The 21771-nt window shown below is 24.2% G+C and overlaps 2 protein-coding genes across 2 annotated transcripts; both read right to left on the bottom strand.

Annotated features, from left to right (window-relative positions):
* Window positions 1-568: 568 nt before the first annotated feature.
* LOC145840759 (kelch-like protein 7) lies at window positions 569-3297 on the bottom strand. The gene is made up of 2 exons (XM_082948086.1): window positions 3075-3297; window positions 569-1977 (listed from the first exon to the last, which is right to left on the bottom strand). The coding sequence occupies exons 1-2, from the start codon at window positions 3295-3297 to the stop codon at window positions 569-571; spliced, it is 1632 nt and encodes a 543-aa protein (XP_082804212.1).
* Window positions 3298-17780: 14483 nt separating this feature from the next.
* Window positions 17781-20006, bottom strand: LOC145840758 (spermatocyte protein spe-26-like). Its single transcript, XM_082948085.1, has 5 exons — window positions 19905-20006; window positions 18873-19016; window positions 18443-18611; window positions 18084-18394; window positions 17781-17963 (listed from the first exon to the last, which is right to left on the bottom strand). Exons 1-5 carry the CDS (start codon window positions 20004-20006, stop codon window positions 17781-17783), a joined length of 909 nt encoding a protein of 302 aa, XP_082804211.1.
* Between the last annotated feature and the right edge of the window lie 1765 nt (window positions 20007-21771).

The raw sequence follows: 21771 nt of genomic DNA, 5'->3' as shown, positions 1-21771 counted from the left end.
CATGACATATAAAAATCCTCAACGCATTAAATAGAAAAGCATTTAATAAAACTAATTTTTATCGTGTTTTTCAAACTTTTTTCTAGTGTAACTAGTAAAAACCAATAAAGTTTATAAATCGTTGACTGTAGAAAATTTAGTTGGTCTAATAAATCTAAGACAAGTTAATTATCCACGTTTGTAAAAGTATTTGAAGTAGAGAATAAATTGTTAATTTTTTATAAAGAATCGTTTCATATAGTGCACCTTATAATTAATTAAATTATTTAAATAAGAAAATGTTTTATAAGCAAATATTTAAGGAAGTTTTGTTTACAAATACTAAACATTTAGCATAAGCTCCCGAAAAAAAAAAAACTTACCTGAAAGGCTATAATGTTTTCTATAAGTTATTTAAGTTTAAACCTTGAAAGATTTTAAAATAACGTTATTAGTTTCTTTTTTTTAATTACCCAGTATCTACAGTACGATTAAACAGTAGATATCACTAAAATTGAATCAATGATTGAAAAAACTGTACTCTTGTTTTATTTTTACTGAGTTTTATTAAAAAGTTCTCTTCAAGGTTTCAGAAATATTTCACCAAAGAAAAAAGTTCTATATTTTTTGGTGATTTAAATGATTTTTCTGACCATTCATTGTTAATAATATCGTAGGTTTTGACATCACTGTTAATCTGAAAAACAAAAATCTTATTGCCAATTGTAATCACTCCAGAAGGGTCATATAAGTAAAACCCAGAATCTATTGTAGGCTGTTTTAACAGAGTAAACTTATTAATATTTGAATCAAAAACTTCACAATTGTTTGTAAAAGATCCGCCAATTACAAAAAGTTTGTTTTTCACTGCAACTGATTTGTGACAATCTCTTACATTAATCATATTTGGCATTTTTTTCCAAGTATCTCCAGCAGGGTCATAAGCTTCAACACTGTTTAAACTATCATCACTATAAATTCCACCAGATACAACTATTCTTTCTTCAAATAACGAGCAAGCTGAAAGAATTCTTGCGTTGTTCATTCTTAATACGTCTTTCCATTTCAGACTCGTTAAATTAAACTTAAAACAAGTTGCTGTTTCGTGGATTCCTATAGCACTATTTATACGGCCGCCAAGGACATAAATATTATCCATAAAAGAACAAGCAGAAAACAAAATGCGATCATCTACCATGTTAATTATTTGTTCCCAAGTATTGGTAACAGTTGAGTATTTTTCAATTGACATTTTTGGTTTTAAGGAAGAATCAATGCCACCAAACACATAAATTTCACTTTTTATACAAACTGCCTCAAAATAAAATCTAGCTTCCTTCATGTGTGGCAAATTATTGACCTCCCTAAAGTTGTTTGCATTAAATAACTTAACATCATTGGTAACTTTATTTAGCTTAACATTTTTACCCCCACATAGTAATATATTAAAATTAGTTTGGTTGAAGTACCTGCTTGTGATATTACATATGTTTGAGTTTAACAGCTTTTTTCTGTTTAATACAGCTTCGATTAAGTTAATACATTCATAATAATCTGATGATACTCTGTCTAAAACTTGTTTTAATGCAGGAATAGACAGAAGCGGAAGTCGAACCTTAGATAAAAGTTGTTTCGCATACTTCCTACGTTCAGTTATGTCATGACATATCCAGCTATGAAGTGCATTAAATACTTGCAGTTCCGAATCAATGTTTAAAGCACTGCGTGAAAGTATAATTGTAATAGAGATAAAATCTAACTCTAAAAAATTGTCTGAATCACCAATCATTGGAAAACAGCGTTCTATAAGGCTCATGGAAGCTTTAGATGAATTTAACAGCTTGAAAATAGTAGAAGAGGAATATGCTACTAAACAATTTTTCACATCGGTTTTGGACGTCATAGTTTTGTTTATTTTATTATCTTCAATTTCGTTAAGTAAAATCTTGTTCAGTTTCATTGACATCACAAGTTCGTTCTCGTCCATATTGAAGTTTTCTGTAAAATTAAAATGTAAACATTTCAAAATACAGTATTATGTTATCTAAACATACAAACTTATAAAAATCTCTCTAGTTTTATCAGGCAACGACCCTTTTGCGTCAGTTTTTGTTATCAGAATAACTGTCTAGCAAAGATGAAGTTTGAATAGGTAGTTTTTATTTAAAATGGCTATATCTGATAACGGAGCGATTGTTTTTAGACTTTTGCCTAGCGGCAGATGACTAAAATATGTTTAATAAAGCTTTCAAATAAACATATTTTATAGTGCAATGAACACCTTGGTTATTTAGCAAAATTCTTAATTAAAAAACTGTCTCTGGGTTCGGAAAAATTACAGCTATGAACTGTGAAATTAGTAAAAATAAGCAATTTTTGGAAAACATCGCTCAATTAATTTCACAGAAACTTTAGTTAAATATTATAGCTTGAAGATTTTCAACGAATGATATATTGCTAAATTGATTTTGATATCAATGATTACATTATAATTTTGTATATTTAAATCCTTAACACTATTTAGAAAATCGCATAAAAATTTAAATTTGGCAAAAGTATGTCGTTGTCTATGGTAGCACTTTCTGTAGATTTAAATGTTAAAGAGAAAACAAAGTTTAGTTAAATAAGACAATAAAGTTTATATATGAAAATGTTTGTTGAGCTCGCTAGCTTTTACAAAGTTTCCTGAAACAGATTTTATAAACCTCTTCGTTTATTTTAATCATCAGGCAACACTAAATGGTGATTGGATGAATAATAAAAACGTAAATAACTAGTAAAAGACTTAACATTTTAAACTTGTTGCGAGGGGGAGTTTATGAAAATGAGTTTGTAAACCAAGTATTATTCTTATAATTTTTACTGACGCATTAAACGTTATTGAAGTAGTTTTTAATTAAAAAAATCTAGTTAACAAAAAAATTTTGCATTTTGAAAAAATTAAAACTTTGAACTGTTATATTTAATAAACCAAAATAGATTTATTTACAATTAAAAACAAAAAGTATTAATTTATTTAATAATAAAAAAAAAATACTAAATGAATAACAGAAATTTAGATAAAAGCATTTTAGCAAAAAAAAAAAAAGGAAAACCTTGCTTTCCGAAGTCTTTAAATTTTTCAAACAAATTTCCGTTCAGTTTTTCAAAAGCAGCTTTTTTGTTCAAGGTAACAAATTCAGTGCAGTTTAGGTTGACAGGATTTGTTAGCGAATTGAATATGTTTTGTTTGGCAATTTCAATTCTTGTTTTCTTTCTACCTAGCTCTTCCAAGCAGCTTTTTGCTTCTTTGGATTTGTTTTGCGTATTTCTTTTCATGGTTTTTAAAATTTTTATAGTTTATAAAAATTATGAAATCTAAAAGTTGAAAAACCACAAATAAGTACATTTTAAATGAAATATATTAACTGTACAAAAATTTAAGGACAAAAATATACATGTATATAATAGGGAATATTAAATTTTGGGGTCATTTCAGAAATTTAAAAAGCCGTGAATAGTAAACGAGACATAGGAGACCATAGAGGCATAAACTTTTAAATTCTAAAGCTTTAAAAAGGTATTCTAAAGTTGTCGTCGAAGAGAAAAAAAAATATTTAAAGTTTTTACTAGATCATATCGGAAATTTTGAGAAGTTTTAAGAGCTATAAACTGTTAAAGAGAGCCTAAAATTAAAACTTACACTTGTTGTTCTAAAGTTTACGTTGAAGACCAAAAAAGTCTTCAGAAAGTTTAAGGATAGTTTTTACATTTTTTTAAGTACTGTAGTAAGTTTTCAGAATTTTTGGGGGCTATAATTTGTAAAAGGTTAACCATATAATGCCCTAACTTGAAACTTACACAACAAATTCTGAATTTGATAATGACAAATCAAAAAAACGTTCAGGAATTTTACGGGTAGTTTTTTTTTTTTTGAGAAAACTTGAAATAAAAATTCATAGGTTTTCTAATTATTTTAAAGTTTTTATTTTAGGTGTTTTTGTAACGTTAAATAACATGTTTCAAAATTAAGGCTTGTCTTAAAATTTTTTCTTCAGGTTTTTGAAAGTAGACATTTTTTAATTTTATACTTTAAAGTAAGTTTATGGGAAGAAACTATTTTAAAAACTATAGAAACATAAATAAGAGTAGCTTTTAACGTAAAGCTGTTTAAATTTTTTTTTTAACATAAAATAGTTTATTGATGACAAAAGTTTTTTATCAGAATGATAATTTTTTTGAATTAAATCGAAAATCTTCTATTTATCATTTCGAAACTGTTAAAAATTACTAGTTTTTTCAGTAGTTTTGTTAAAATTCAAGTTTTTTACAAGGTTTTTTCAAAAATTTATTTAATTCCAGGTTCTTAGCCAAATATATCTAAATTCAGGATTTTCCAAATATTCAAATTTTTTGGTTATAATAAATTTTAATTAAACATAAAAATGTATCAATAAAAGTATTTAAATATAACTTAAGTTAAAAAAATGGTACTATATACTACATTACTATTGTATTACAGCTAAAATAAATTCAGTTGATACATAGTAATTCTGATAATGACATTTGTTCTGTATCATACAAGCTATATGATAACTTGAGCTTGTCTCACGAAACATGTTGATCTATTCTAGAAATAGTGTCTAAAAAAAATTGGTGATGTTTTATTTAAGTTTACTACAAAAGAATTAACAGATAAAAATATGTGAAGTTAATTAAAAAGGACTTTAAAAACTTTTTTTAATTAAACAATTAATACGCTATCAAATATTTAGATATCTTCATATCTTAAACCTTAAAATGTAAATAAATTAAATTGAATATTATAAATCATTGAAAATTTTTTTAAAAGATAATGTAAAGCTGCTTTAACTGTATTATTTGATAAAAATAAATGGTTATTACAAAAATTTATATTAAGGGTAACATTTTTTGTGTTATATCGAAATTTTATTACTTAAAATAAATAAAATTGTTAAAAAAGCTAATTTTTTTAGTTTTATTTTTAATTTTTTAAGTTTTTTTAATTGTTTAAATTGAGGTTTTTTCATGAGTCTAGGATATTTGGAAAAACTGTTTTAAAGTTTAAAAAATAGTTTGGAGTAAATTTAAGTAAAACATGATCAAAAACTTATCATAGCCAAGTCATTGATTAATAAGTGCTGTGAGATATGCTCAAATTAACATAAAGATGTATGATCAATAAAAAATTGTTGAAAAACTAGGCAATCCCTGAAAAATATAATACTTACAGGGTGGCCAATAAACTTGAAAGCCTTGAAAATTTAGGTTAATAAACATGAAATTGCGAATAAAAAAAAAGAATTTGCACATAAATTACTAAAAAGTTCGAATTTTAAACAATTTTAACATGTTAAATAGTAAAAATTTAACTAGACACAAAAGTTTTATTTTATATATAGATTATTTTGTCATCATAAAAAAGTTTTCATTGAAAAACATATTCATAGTAGCTTTCTACAATATTGTTTTACTACTTTACACAGTTTTCAACCGTAAACTTAACTTTGAAATAAAAATAGTCCAAAAACGTGTACTGTCCATGTTTTGAAAATATTCTCGAGAACTTGTGGCCACTTATTACTTACTAGCAGACATGCTATTTTAATTTGCATTTTGTTTAAAACTAGAGAATTGAAAATATTATTAATATAGTGTAGTTATAGTAGTAACATAAATACACTAGACACACTTATAATATATGAACAACTTTAATTTTGGTTAAATGTCGAGAAAAATGTAAAATGTTTCAAGTAAATTTAAGTTAACAAAACAATTTTTTTTTTTAATTTTAACTATACTTAGTTTTTATTGATACATTTTTACATTCAAAATAATTATGACAAGTGTGAAACATGCTCTTAAACTATCTAATAAAAACTATTAAAATTTTATTGTTTGTTTATATAAACTTTAAATTCGTTAACATTTTTATATTACAAATAGAAAATATAACAGTTTTAGTAAAGGCAAAAAACTATATTACATATAGAAAATAAAACATTGATAAAATTTAACTTTGAAAATATTAAAATTGTACAAATATCAATATAGACCAGGACTTCCTAGTGTTTGCGAAATCACCCCTTGAGGACCATGAGCAGCAAAGAGGTCAAAGTGGGGTGGGCATGAGACGAAAAGGAGCCACAGCAGGGCAATGAGGTCATAATTTGAAATTTATACTAAGTTTTATGGTGCTGCAAATAAAAAACAAAATAAATAAGGTCTTAGGTGTTTTAAAATGGTACATTTTGTAGTAATGTTGTTATAAGGGGCCATAGCTTTTTTAACTTTATAAAGGAGACATTTTGAAAAAAAAAAATTCAGAAACCCTGATATAGACCAAAGCATAGGTTTTAATTTTTATTTTAATTGCTAAAGAAAAAACAACTAAATATTTAATTTAAATGTATTTTTTTACCTTTTTAGTATACTATTCAGTTTTTTTTAGCACAAGATTAAAATATACAAACAAAATTATTATATACCAAAAACTTTTATTAATAAGTAAATAACCTATTACATAAATTATAAAGGATAACAATTAAAGCTTAAGTTAAACTGACTAAGTCTGTTTTTTTCTTTGTTATCAAAAGTTATTGTATAAAATCTTGAATCTTTTTTTAAAAATTAACTATGACTAAAGATTTTTATTCTATACCCCTATGAACTGTCAAACTCCCTGTTTTCAAGGTTTTTAGGTTTTTTTTTGCAATTCTTATAATTATAAATTTTACTTGAAATACATCGATGAAAAAAAAAAAAAACATTAATAAAAAAATTCACCAGAATACTACAGTACTTTGTAGTAAAAATAAGATAATTAGCAGTTAAATAGTGTTTTTAATAATAATATTCGTTTTTTATCGATCTTTCATTCGAGTTTTTCTCACAGCACATGTTGATCTTTTCAAGATTTTGAATACAAAATTAGGCTGATGTTTTACTTAAGTTAATTCATAAAGAGTTAGCAAAGAAAAAATTATTTAAAGTTATATCTTGTTTTATTTCTTGAAACCTCAAAATTTAACGGTTCTAAGTTGAAATGCCATGCTCAGGTTATTGTAAAGCAATTTTCAAATAAAAATAAAGCAGCAACACCTACTACCTCTATTTTGCACCAAACTACAGTTTTGCAACAGTGTTTATCTAATATTTTAGTAAAAATTTCTTGGAGTAAACTTAAAGAACATTTGAGTGTAAATTTATCAGAGCCAAAGCATTGATTTTCAAGTGCTGTGAGACATGCTCAAATTAACATAAAGTTCTATGATCAACAAAAAATACTATTATTAAAAGCCTTACTTAATGCCTAACTAAATACAATACTTACAGGTAGGCCACTAAACCTGAAATCCTAAAACTTGCTAATTTAGGCTTAAAAACCTTAAACTTGAAAAAAATATCTGGAATTTTAAACAATTTTTACATGTTAATTAGTTTAGTTTTGACTTGACACAAAAAATCTATTCTAAATATAAAATTTTTTTGTCATCAAAAGTACAGTTTAATAAAAAATATATTCATAGTAGCTTTTTTTATTGTTGTTATACTACTTAACATAGTTTTAAGCCTTATACTTAACTTTTAAATAAAAACATGTAATTACAATACTTTTTTTTTTTATTCTTTAAGACCAATGGCGAGAATGTACATACAAGCAGACCTGCCACTTTAATTTGTTTATTGTAATCAAAAGTAAATAGTATAAAGTAATATTAATTTAAGAAAAATAATAATATTAAGATAACTACACTAGTCATGCTTAGTTTAAAATTAATTTTTTATACGGTTAAGTATGGAGAAGAATGTTAATTGCTTAAATTAATTCAAGTTAACTATTTGGTTATCACTTATTTTAAAAAATGTTTTTTTTCTTTAGCTTTACTTTAAAATTAAAATTTTCCTGCTTTCTTACTTGGTAAAATTTAAAACTTATAAAAAATATTTGTTTATAAAAAAAATAATTTTGAAATTTTAACTTAATAATTAAGTATATTTTTCATGATATTGACAAAAAACAAAATATAAACAAAATTTAACTTAGAAATTATAATAAATGGTACAAAAGTCAATATAGGCCAGGCATCCCAAATTTGGCCAATGAGCAGCATAAATTTGTTTGGGTGGGAATGAGCAGTAAATTGCCACAGAATATTATGAATAGTGTTGGTTGAGGTGTCATAGTTTTTTTATTCTCTAAAAGGGCCTTTTGAAAAAAGTTCGGGAAACCCTTATAAGAATCATAGCATAGGTTTTATTTTTGTTATATAGAAAATGAATAATTATAAGATTTAAATTTATTTTGTTCAATGTTTTATTAAATATTTTAGAATTATTACTTACTTGCAGCACCAAATTATAATGTTTAGATAAAACCATTTAAAGCCTATAATTTATATGAACAATTTAATAACATATAAATTATTACTAAAATATATATAATTAATAAATAAAGCTTCAGTTAAAAATGTTTAGTTTGTTTTTACACTGTAAACAAAAGTTATCTTGTAACTATATTTTCTTTTGCAAAAATTAAGTTGGACTATTAAAAAATTTATGTCTAAACACCCTAAAAGTTACTTTCAAAACTTAAGGCAAAAAGAAATAAAAATATGATTTCTGCATTATACAAAACTTTACAAAAATTTATAAAATCTTGCATGAAACAGGGTAGCCAAATGCTTTTGGCAAATTTTTCTCAAGGTTTTTAAAAGTACAATTTTTTGGGCCAATTTTAGCTTAAGATTATGTTTAAATAAGAAACCAAGTTGAAATAAATAAAACCGTTGAAAAAGATACTTTAAAGCTACTTTAATGGTGTATTTTAATAAAGAAAATTGTTTATGGTGACAAAAATATATCTATTTATATGATAGATATAATGTGTCAAAACAAAACTTTACTACTAAAGGTCTTAAAAAATCCAGTTTATTTTTTGTGATTTTTGTTCATTACTAAAGGTTTTCAAGATTTCAGGTTTTTTGACAACCCTGTTAACTTTACATAAGTTTACAACCAAAGTAACTTATTAAAACTAATCATTGACAGTCAGTGGTACGTTTTACATCTAAGTCTGAGCAAAACAAACTAAAATTATATAAGTAATCTAACAAAGATCAGATTGAAAGTTATAGACTTTTTGAAATGAACTAATAGTAGGCTTAAACTACTACTGCTCAAAATGTCTTTCTTTAATTAAAATAATGTTATGAACAAAATTTTTTAAATCATTTATTTTTGGTATCAAATAAGATATTATTTACTTTACATACAAAAAGTTGCTTTTTTTTTTTTATAAATATTTCACGTTCTTTTAGGCTTTTTAACATATATTTTTAAGATCTAGGTTTTTCCAGGACTTCAGGTTTTGCTTCACCCTTGTTTTTAATAAACATAACTACTTACTTATACCAAAAAAATAACCTCAAAAAAATTTACATTATTACTAAACAAGTTATGATAATGCTATGGTTTAAAACAAAAAACTGCAATCTCATTTGAAAATTGTTCATGATAGTTAACTAAATTTAGCTACAGTTAGTTACTTACAGAAAAAAAATACAATAATAATTTTATCTACTTTTGTATATATATAACTAAAATTTTAGCCTGTTTTATCTATTTTAAATATGATTATAAATATTTTTTTTCTAATTGTTTGAACAAGAACCAAATTTTTTTAATTTATTTTCATACACTTTTTTACTGAAATCATCAAACTAAAAATTAACAAATTTAGCTTATAAACTAATAAAAATAGTTTTTATCAACTTTATTATTATAAAATTGTAACTAAAAGTAAGCACACTACATTATTAAGTACAAACAAGGATATTATTTTAATGTTAGCTAAAAAAACCCAGCAGTTAGGTATTTTTAATATAATTAACTTTCAGTTATTTATTATACCACTATTAAATGTAAGTAAAATAGCTCAACTACTGTTTAACTTTTATTAAACCTATACAAAATATAAATACTAGCATACCTACTCTAAAAAAATAAGTTATTCAGAACTTTCGTACAAATTAAGCTTTGTGTTAAGTAGCCAAACAAATTGATAATGAGCTCAAATGCCAAGTGTTTCCACACCCAGCATAAGTTCCGCTTGGTTGCACTTACAAGACATTCAAACTCCACATGTTAGCATTACTAGCTTTGAACTTCTTCTTAAAATTGCTGCACATTGGTCACAAACAAATAATAAATAATTTTTATCAACAATTTTACACGCTTCATGTGAACTAATTGGGATAATTGCATTTTTATTAATATTACCGCCAAGCTAAATAACCGAGATATTCTAAATAATTTTTACATGTCATTCAGCAGCACTCTGTTCAAGTTACTTGCGCGCTTGATTTTAAGGATGCACCCTGTCAAGTATTGGCCAATGAATGCACCCAAGCTTGCTATAATTTCACAGGTTTAACTGTTAAGCTAGATATATTAATGTGTTACCACAAAATCTAGTACTCATGGTTTTGCATATTAAAAACCTAAGATTTTTGAAATAAAAAAAATAAGTTAAAAATTTTTGAGGATTTGAAAAAAACTTTAGGATTACTAGGAAAACCTTATAAGAGAAAAGTAATTTCAAATACTTGTTGCCAAAAGTAAAGTGTGGTTGCTATACTTTAGGGAGGAAATTTCCAAACAATCACCTGAACATGATATTTTTACTAAATAAAAATAACATTTAAGAATAGAAAATTTAAGAGTTCTGAATACTGAATTTAAATCACTTATTTTAAATTAAAATGCCCTTTTAATATTTAAACTAAATATAAAATTCAAAAAAATTATTTAAAAAACCATTAATGATATTTTTTAAAAGATATGTGTATTACATCAAAACAAAAACTAAGTGGGCTATTTGATTAAAGTTTATAATAACTTACAATAATCAACTTTTGAATTGTATACGTTTTGAAATGAACTTTTCAGGCATTTACAGAAAAACTTAAAATTGCATTAAACTACTATCATATCATGTATTGAATTTTATTAGTAACTATTTAGTAAAACAAATTGTATATCTGGCAAAGAGCGCATGGTTACTATCTAGTTATCGGGTTAATGGTGAAGGGTTAGGACTATCCTCAGCGACCAAGTTTGTTTAGGTGTTTCTCTTTTGAAAATTTTTATCATTTGTTTATTATGGTATGGACAACGAATAAACTTTAGAGTTTAAAAATATAAATTTTTCGAACTCAGAAAGAGACACCTTAGTTGTCTAATTGCGAAGAAACAACACTAATCTAAATAACCTTAGTAACATTTAATTTCCCTCTACTAGATAAAAGATTGGCTATACAAAATTTAAATCGTGGTCGATGACTTATATATTATTCTTTTAATTTTATACAAAACGTTACTAAAACACGGGTAGAAAGCTTTCGAATATCTAACGCTATTTTATTTTTGTTTCTAGGCTTTGATACTAAAGTACTAATAAAACGTAGAAAATTGAGCTTTCTGTAACGATGTTAAATATGAATATAAATTAAATGTTTTGTTTTTTAATACTAAGCAAAGGTACTGAAATACTTTATAGCCTGGGACGTTAAGCTTCCTAGACAGTAAGCGGTTCTCAATATGATCAATATTAAGAAAGATAAAAAAATTATTACTAGTTTACGTTCTTGCTTAGATGAAACGTTTAACTTAAACAACATCAATACTGTAAGTTATTAACTCTACTTTTTACACGTAAAATAAACAAAACGACCCTAACTTACTTTCAACAATGTTTGAATATTTTGGATATATTTATTTTTATAATCTATAATTGATTAATTGACTAAACTTAAAATTTAATACTTGAAAATTAACAGTTTAAGTTGAACGTGATTTTTACAGTTTAAAATGCTTAACTAAATCTATTAACTGTTTCTTTTATTTATTGCTTCTAATCTATAACTCTATTTCATTTAACCCATTTTACTTATTTCAATTTTTTATTGCTATAGTTAATTATTACTCTAATGAATTCATTACTATTTATTTTTTACTGCTTGAAAAAAATTATTGTTATTTATGTTTAATTTATAAGCATTTATATGTAATTTAAAATAACTAGTTTAAACTTATATAATTTTACATTCTTAGTAAAAGAAGTTCTAAAAATATAACTAAGGTTATCTGTTTAAAATGTTAAGTTTTTGAAAGTAGGTAACAAAAAAATTTATTTTCATACTAAGTTTCAGGTATTTTAAATTTTCTTATTTTATTTCTGAATTTGAAAAAAAAAATTGCTTTTTATTTATAGCTAAATATTATGTTACAATTTTAATTTTTTAAATTCTTAACCACTTTTAAGTACCAAAAATCATTCATGTGTGTTAGAAGTTTTGATATGTAAAAAGTTGCTATAATTATCAAAAACTAAAATGTCAAATAATTTAGTTGTTAAAAAAGTCTTAAAAAAATAACTATCATCGAAAAAGCATTTAGTTCTTTTTCTTCCAAGCTATAAAAAAACAAACTTTTCACACTAAGTTTAGGGCAAGATCCATATCTGAGTAAAACTAACCTTTTTAAGTTTTTCTCATTTTTTTTCTTACTTCTTTCCATTTTTTTTATTTCAATATTTCTTAAATACACATCGAACTTCCTTAAATGCCATTTTAAGCTAATTTTTAAACATAATAGAACACATACCTATAAATATTTTGAAATTGCAAAATAAATCACTGTTTTTACTTATTTTAGACTTCTTGAAAATTACCTTTTGACTTTGTGTTATTTAAGATTTGTAAGTTATAGACATTAGGGCAGACAAGTTTTTTAAGACACTGCAGTAGTAATTCTTTTAAAAAAATAATTTTGATCACTTAAATTACAGTGTTAAAGCATAATTTTTTTAAATTATTATTTATCAGTTTGATTATTGATCAGTTGATCAGTTTATTACAAGACTGTAGTGTTAGCTTAGCTTCAAACATTATTAGCCTTTATTTAGATGCATATCAGATATAAAACACTTCTCCAAGTTGTCTGTGGTAGTTTAATACGTATTTCACTACTTTTCGTCAGAACCTAACAGTATAACATAGTATAAAATTATTTATAGCTTTTTTAAATATAAACAAAAAAATTTTAAAACTAACAAAGTAATTAACGAAACAAATATCAGTAAATGACGATATCGCGCTTGCTTTTTATAGTTTACTAAAACGAAAATTAATTAAAAAAATTACTTTCTCCGAATAGAACAGATGTACCTGTTTTAATTATTTGTGAATTTATCAATATTAAAGTATTTAAAATATTTGTATATTCAGTTTTTCTGTTTTACCATATTTTTAATATAGCAAATTATATCTTTAATTGTTACCTTAACACATTAATACTTTGTTATCATTCGGATAAAATTTCTAATTTAAGCGCATTTGAAGTACAAACAAAAAATAAAAGTCAAAACTAAATAATAAAAAAGACTTGAACAAGTCTAAGGTTTGTGTGGTTTTAATTTTTAGTAACAGATTTTTAAATAACAATACATAGATATGACCGCTTTACATTATTAAAACATACTTTTTTTTTAAATCAATTAAGATTGTACTTTTAAATGAAAAATAAATCTTAACAGCAACTATAAGTGAACACTTTTTAGAATTTAAAAAAATGTACAAACATTACAGAGTTTGTTTTTCTTAAATATATTAGTATTTTCACTAAGTTGTTTTATTCTTTTCATAATGATGTTAAAGAATCACATCTTTGATATGCATTTTCCTTGTCTAAAAAGTTCAATGCAAGAGTTACTATTAAAAAACTATACAAGTGTTAATGTAAGATAAATATAATGTTACATAAATCTAATTAAAGTTCTTAAAACCTATATTTATGTTGAAAATGAAGTTTGACTTGTTTTGTAAGGAGAGTACAATATAATATAATGTATACTTTTACTTTGCAAGTTTTTCGAACGCTTTTTCATAAAAAAACCCATTAACACCATGAGAAAAGAAAATAATATTTCCATTATTTAAAATTCTAACAAACACTTGTTCTAATTTTAAATAATATACTGTAAAGTAAATGTTTACAATTTAATAATTAAGAAGTTGTTGTTTTTAGTGCTTAAGAGCGCGTTGAAATGATGTTTACAATTTTCTAAGATGAGTGCTAAGATGCCTACTAATGCTACAAAGCTAGAAGATAATTATTTTCCTTTATGTTCCGAATTTAATTTTATTCAATAAAATAAGTCAATCAGCTTTATTATTTAAGGTTTTATGGAACTAATAATCATTAAACATGTTGTAGTACTGTACTTATTCAAGCCTATGTCTTTTTGATAAGCATCGTCTTATTAGAACCATGTCATAACATTTTGTTACTTGATATCAAAATAAAGTATTCTCAAGATCACATGTGTAAAATATGACGCATCATATATAGCTTTAATTTGTGTTTAAGTTATTTTTCAATATTGTAAACTTATAGCTTTGATGTGATAAAACCTTTCTAGCAAAAGATAGTTATAAACTTAAATCTAAATGACTAAACAGGACTAAAAGAGGCTGAGATTAATTTTGATTTCAAATTAATATGTAAACCATATTGAGAATGTTTTTTAAATTCAAAAATGTTTTTGTTGATATAGGTTTAGTAACACGCAATAACTTAAACTTTTAAATAAAAAACATTATTTAAACTTTAACAATGATAAACTGAAATAACAATTAACTGATATTTAGCGTACAAAAGCGCATTAAAAATTTGTCGTAGTTACTATGAACATATATTACTATTTAAAGGTGTTTAACAGAAAAAAAATCTGAATCAGTTTATACAAATAAATAATTTTTAATGTATAGTTACAGCCACTGTTTAAATAACGAAAATTAATAGCGGTATATATAAAGTGACAATAAAAGAACTTTTTTATTAAGACTTGAATTCCTTACTAAATGATAAATAATTATAAAGTTGTAGTAACATAAGAAGTATATGTAAGTAAATGAAATTTTAGTCATAATATATTTAGATTAATTTTATTCAACCGTTTCAAACTAACGATACAGACCGTTGTAAGCAAATTTTTTAAGTAAAAAAATAATTTACAAAAATCTTACATATACTTTTTACATTAAAATCTTATTTCTGTTAGTTATCGAAAAAACTTAATTATTTGAATAACTCAAAGTTCACGTGCCATTTTTTGTATACATTACAATAGAAATGTTTATTTAAAAATATTGGTTTTGGCACTTTTATTTTCATTTGTATTTTTTGAAGTTAAGATACCTCAAATTAAAGTTTTGCTTTATATTAAGTATAGAAAATTGTTGTTTTCCAATAGTTGACAAAGGTAGATTAAAATTATTTACAATCTCAACTTGATTGGTTAAAAATTCTTCATTAAATTCAAGTTTTTGGGAAAGTCAGAGCTTTTTTTCTTTCTGTTTTTAATATCATTAAATACCTTCTAGGTATCTGCTGAACTTTTATTAAAAAATTGTAATCTCTTTCAAAATATTTTTTTACAAATAGTTTTGATTTTAGTTAGTTTGTTTTGGTAAGTTTTGACTTTTTGTGTGTTACTAAAATTGTTTTTGCATAGCAATTTGTAAAGATTGTTTTTACACTTAATTAACTTAAGGATACCTTTGGTTATCGAGGGTTTTAGTTTCAGTTTTTGTTAAGAAATTCACAATTTCATAAGAGAAACATTTTTGTTAATGACCTCTTTAACTTTTCCAATCAAGCAATCAAAATTTGAACCTACTGAACCCTTGGAATTAATAATTTTGTAAACTTGAAAAGTATTTATAATTTTAATAGTATCAGTTGATAGATTGTTAGTACTAAGTTTAAAATGATCCCGTTAAAACTGAGTGTTTACACGATTCTATGTTAGATTACAACTTTTGATTCTTACATATAATGGATAGTTATATAACTTCAGATAAAAGAAAATTTGCTTTGTGCACTTTTTGCGGATTAGATCAGTAAAAGTGATCAATTAAAGCTTAATAATACCTCTAGTTTGAATATCAATTAGATTTGTAAATCCAAAGCTACAAATTTCATGAAGATAATTTATAACCGATGAGTCCTGAAAATATTCATTTATTGAAAACTAATTATCACTTTATGGTTATTATTTTATAATAACAAATTAACTTTCTACAGTTTGATTTCTCGTACACTAAATTTATTTATTGTTATATTTTTATATTACTTATAACTCTTGCCTAAACTCATTAACAGTATTTGATTGCTTTATATATATATTTTTTTAAAATGTGTAAATTATATCTTGATATCACATAAAAATTTTACTAACGATGCATTATTACTTTATCAATAGTAAATAATAAATTAATTTTCAAAGAACTAATTTATAAAAATTCTAGCCTACGAAAACAGTGTCTTTATATAAGTTAAAAAAAAACTTTAACAATTTTTATTATAAATTTATAATTATATTTTAAAAGTACTTTTAGCAAATTTAAAAAAAATTAAACCTAGTTATTTATATTAATTTTTAAACGTCAAAACTCACTAGAGACAAATTGTTATACTCATTTATGTGTTACCTCGTTTTTAAAATGTAGCTGGTAAGCAAAAAAAGTTTAAAAAAATGTATTTTTGCAAAGTTTTTAGTCAAAACTTTCATTAAGTAGTTTGAAACTTGCATATAAATTTATAAGGTTAAAGATTATTGTAATTCATATATAATAAATAGTATCATTTTTGTTTAATTTATTTAAAAAAATGAATCTAAAGCAAGCAAAATGATTGAATTTATATTACTCCTCTTTTTTTTGAGTAAAAAAATAGTAAAAAAAATTTATTAAGAAAAAATTATAATTGCTTCGTTTAATACGTAAACTAAATAAATATAAAAATTTCAAAATATTAAAGATAAAAGTTTAAAATAAGTAGATAAAGCAGCCAATGACATACGAACCGCTCATCAGTCTGGTAAATAACACAATTTATTTCAACTAAACTATTTAGGTTTTTAAAATTTTACCGATTAATATAGTAATAAAAAGACAAATAACCACCAAACTTAATTGTGAGTAAGATATAGTATTTTTTTTATTGTTGTCAGTTTTGTTTGATTAGTTTTTAAAAAACAGAGTATCGACATTGAGAGTGATTTTTTTATCAGTAATTATTAAATACAACTGGCTAAAGTGAACTTACGTTATTCAGTCAAATGACGTCACTAATATATTTAATTATGATATCAATTTAAATAACTGATTACTTAACTTTATGATTCTACTATGTTTCAATACTAAATAATATAAGTTAAAATTTATTTATTCTTTTTACTAATGTATAGATTTTAATTTTTTTCTTAAAGCTATTAAAACGATTGATATAAATAAGAAATAAACAACGATAATGATAGATTATATAGATTATTTATTAAACGACAAAAGTACGGTCAAAATAGTTTTTCAAAAGACCAGTTATATGAAATAATTTTTTGTTGTCAGGTCTTATAATACTTAGATACGATGATGTTCTATCAAAGACAAAAATACTCACATACTACGAAATAGAGACTAAGTTATTAAATTTCTAGAAATAGTTCAATAGGGTGCATTTTAAATTTAAATAACTAATTGAAAGAGACAAGCTTTTAAAAAATTATTGAACAACATTCGTTTTTTTTTGTCTTATTTCACATTTAACCTAACAAAATATTAATCTCTACTTCTACAAGCTTCACATTAAATTTCAATGATATTTGACCGTTAAAAACTTAAAATATATTTTTTTTTAGTTTTACATATAAAACACGTGGACAATACAAATAGAAAAAACTAAAGCAAAGAACAAAAAGCAATGTCTCTGCAATTTTTGTACTGAGTTTTAAAAGTATTTTTCTGAAACGGTATCAAAGGTATTTCAACACAAGAAAAATATTTCAAATCTTTTGTTGCTTCACATGACTTCGCTGACCATTTACCGTTTTCGAAGTCATATGTTACGACTTTACTGTTTCTCTGAAAAACATAAATCTTACTGCCATTAGCAATCACTTTATGAGGTTCATAAAAATCAAATCTAGAAGCTTGAGTAAGTTGTTTTAATAAAGTAAACTTGTTAGTAATTGAATCAAAAACTTCACAATTGTTTGTATGACCTCCACCAATTACAAACAATTTGTTTGATACTGCAACTGATTTGTGACCATATCTTTCATTAATCATATTTGGCAAGTTTTCCCAGGTATCTCCAACATGGTCATAAGCTTCAACTGTGTTTGAACTATCATATCCACCAGATACTACAATTCTTTCTTCAAATACCGAGCAAGCTGAAAACCTTCTTGCGTTCTTCATTCTTGATATTTCTTTCCATTTAAGAATATTTGTATTTAACTCAAAACAAGTAGCTATATCGTGTCCTCCTATAAAATAACCCTCACGGCCGCCTATGATATAAACATTATCCATAAAACAACAAACAGAAAAATATTTACGATCATCTATCATGTTAGTTATATATTCCCAAGTGTTGGTTGCTAAGGAATATTTTTCAATTGAACTATTTTGTTTTCTAGAACCACCAAGGCTACCAAATACATATAATTCACCTTTAATACAAACTGCTCCAAAAAAGCATCTGGCTTCTTTCATGTGAGGCAAACTCTTTAATTTACTTAGATAGTTAGCATCAAATAATTTAACATCATTGGAAAAATCATTGAAATTAATATTTACACCTCCAAATACTAATATGTTAAAATTAGTTTTGTTGCAGTATCTGCTCGTAGTTTTACAAATGGTTCTGTTTAATTGTTGTTTTTTGTTTAATACAGCTTCAATAATGTTACTACATTCATGATAGTTTAACGATACTCTGTCTAAAATTTGTTTTAATGCTGAAATTGATAGAAGCGGAAGACGAACTTTAGGCAAAAGACCTATTGCATACTTCCTACGTTCAGTTACGTCATAACACAACCAGCTAACTACTGCATTAAATACTTGCAGTTCTGAATCAATATTTAAACCACTGCTTGAAAGTATCTTTCTAACATAGATAATGTCTAACTGTAAAAAATTGTCAAGATCAGCATACATTGGAAAACAGTGCTCTATAAGACCCATGGAAACTTCAATTGATTTTGAAAGGTTGAAAATATTCGATAAGCAATATATCACTAAACTATTTTCTATACCAGTTTTGGACATCATAGTTTTCTGTATTTTATCATCTTCAATTTCGTTAAGTAAAATTTTGTTAAATTTCATTGATGTCACAAGTTCATCCTTTTCCGAAATATGGTTTTCTGTATAGATCGAAATTTTGGAAGTTTTAAAATGTATATTTATATTATTTAAACAAATTAACTTATATTAAGTTCTATAGCTTAATTAGGCAATGCGTTACCTATTTCCTTCAATATATTAGGGGAACCATCTAGTATAGGGTGAAACTTAAATGAGAATTTTAAAATAATAAAAAAAAACTAATAAAGGGTGCGATTAATTTTAGAATTTTTACCATTTTTTAATTAGCATACTATAATGAAAATATTTATAAAAAGTTGAATTAGTCTTACATTTTTCACCTTAAAAGTTTAGACATTTTATTTTTACAAAAAAATTAGTAAAATAATCATTTTCGCACTAAACAGAACTACGACTTTTTACCATTAACGAAAACTTAAACTAACGAACCATTAATTAATTGTTGTAGAATAAAGAATTATACACATATAATGTTTGTAAAAAATAAGGTACTTAGTTTTTAACTAGAACATCAATACCATGCAATGTACAAAACAATAACATTAAAGCAAAATAAAAACCTTGATTTAAAAGCTTTTCGGTATTCCTTAACATGTTTCCACCAAGTTTTTCAAAAGCTTTTCTCTTGCTTAAAATAACAAAATTGTGGCAGATTTTATTTTCTGGTTTTGTTTGAGACTTAAATACGTTTAGTCTGGTATGTTCAATTGTCTTTCCGTTATGTACTTCCATGCATCTTTTTGTTTCTTTAGCTCGTTTTTCCGTTTGTTGTAGGAAGTTTTCAGGCATTTTAAGGGTTAGAAGTTTTAAAATATCTATAAGTTTTAGAAAATCATAAACAACAAAAATTTGAATGAAATACATTTAAATTATATTAAGTCAAAGATACCTCCACAAAATTATTCAAGTTCTATTTATTTAACAGTTATCATTCAAAAAGATAGAAAAGACATTTCGTAACTTCACATTCTATTTAAATATAAAAATTTATCATTGAAAAATAGTCAAATTAGAAATAAAAATGATCTTTACTTGTCGTTTACTAACTTAAATTAAAATATTTTACATTCTTTTGCATATCCAACGACGGATAAATCTATTTTCTTTTCTTTAAATTAGTTACAAAAGTTTGAAAAAAACATAATGCAAAGATATATTACTAAAGAAGAAAGAATATAATAACTTATATATATATACTAACTTTTAAAAGAAGTTATCCCCCTTTATATAAAGGTTATCTTTACATAAATTTTAAATTTAAAAACGACTAATTTATATTATACTTAAAGAGTAATATGTCTTATATCTAAGCTAAGCAAAACCCACTAAAACTATCTGGTTTAATTCTTTTAAATCTAACAAAAGACAGTTTGTAAGTCAAAGGAACTTGAAGAAGGTTTTAACAACAACTGATTTAAATGTGTTATTTAATAACAAGATTATGAAATCGAATTTTTTTTCATCTGTATATGCAATTTTTTATGGCTAATATTTTTTTTTATTTAAAATTGTTATCAGGTTTTTCAATGTACTTTTTTTCAATATTTTTCTTATCTCGGGTTCTTCCAGGTTTTTTAGTCTAAATTTTTAAGTTCCAGTTCTTTCAAGGATTCCAAGTTTCGTTGCAACACTGCCACAAATTAAAGAAAAGAAACATTTACTGAATTTAGTTGAAAGTGTGTTTTTACATAATTTTCATACATTTATATATTTAAAACAATAAATCTGAAATAATAAAAAGAAGCTTACAACTAAATGACAAAGAGTCTCATTAAATGCTTTTATTTGTTATTTTTCCTTGTTTGTTAGGAATGTAAATATATAAAAATGGTAAAATACTATTTGATTAAGTTTTAAATTTCATTAAACAAGTTTGATTCACTAGGTCAGTATAAAAAACCTTCAGCTTAATAATTATTTAATGACACATTGGTTTGTATTTTGTAGTATTATGTTTTAAACAGTAGTTTAAAATACTTATTTATTGTATCCATAAAATGTTTTATTTAACCGAATAAATAATTAAAGAATAAAATATTACGACTTACAAAAACAACTTAATTAAAATATAGTTTAAACACCATAAAAATTAAATTACTATTTAGAATCAATATTTAGTGTATCATCGTTTTTTAATACTATTATATTATTATTATTTAGTTGTTTTTATTTTACAGTTTAAATAATGCCTTTGATAGTTAGGCAATATTTTAATATAAGGTAGGAAGATAACTCCATTCAGTATGCAATATCTGTGGAGCTATGATAAAAAGAGGAAGTAGCAAGTTTAAGTCCTATACAACCTCTTTCATACACAACCATTTAAAACCTTAACAATGCAAAAGTTACAAAAAGTCTAAAAGAGAATCTTTTGAGAAAGATAGAAGTTATATTATTAAAATATACGACTTAACCCATGACTAAACATAATACTTACAGGGAGGCCACTAAACTTTGAATCCAGGTATTTGTGAATTTAGGCAAAAATCTTTGAACTTGAGAATTTTGAACAAAATACATGTTAGTTACTTAAATTAAACTTTACAAAAAAAAA

Source organism: Thalia democratica, chromosome 7 (assembly GCF_965202585.1).
Source record: "Thalia democratica chromosome 7, ktThaDemo2.hap1.1, whole genome shotgun sequence".
In the NCBI taxonomy this organism is placed as follows: Eukaryota; Metazoa; Chordata; class Thaliacea; order Salpida; family Salpidae; genus Thalia; species Thalia democratica.
Note: the sequence above shows the minus strand (reverse complement) of the source record. Positions and strands in the feature narration are given on the sequence as shown.

Bases quoted from the DNA above. Each gene is read 5' to 3' on its own strand.
- LOC145840759 (XM_082948086.1), bottom strand. From the start codon at position 3,297: ATGAAAAGAAATACGCAAAACAAATCCAAAGAAGCAAAAAGCTGCTTG. The intron at 1,978-3,074 runs GTTTTCCTTTTT...TTAATTTTACAG, and splicing joins TAAAGACTTCGGAAAGCAAG to AAAACTTCAATATGGACGAG.
- LOC145840758 (XM_082948085.1), bottom strand. From the start codon at position 20,006: ATGCCTGAAAACTTCCTACAACAAACGGAAAAACGAGCTAAAGAAACA. The intron at 19,017-19,904 runs GTATTTAAGTCT...AATTTTTTACAG, and splicing joins TTGAACATACCAGACTAAAC to TTAGACATTATCTATGTTAG. The intron at 17,964-18,083 runs GTTTTTGATTCA...TATGTTTTTCAG, and splicing joins GTCATACAAACAATTGTGAA to AGAAACAGTAAAGTCGTAAC.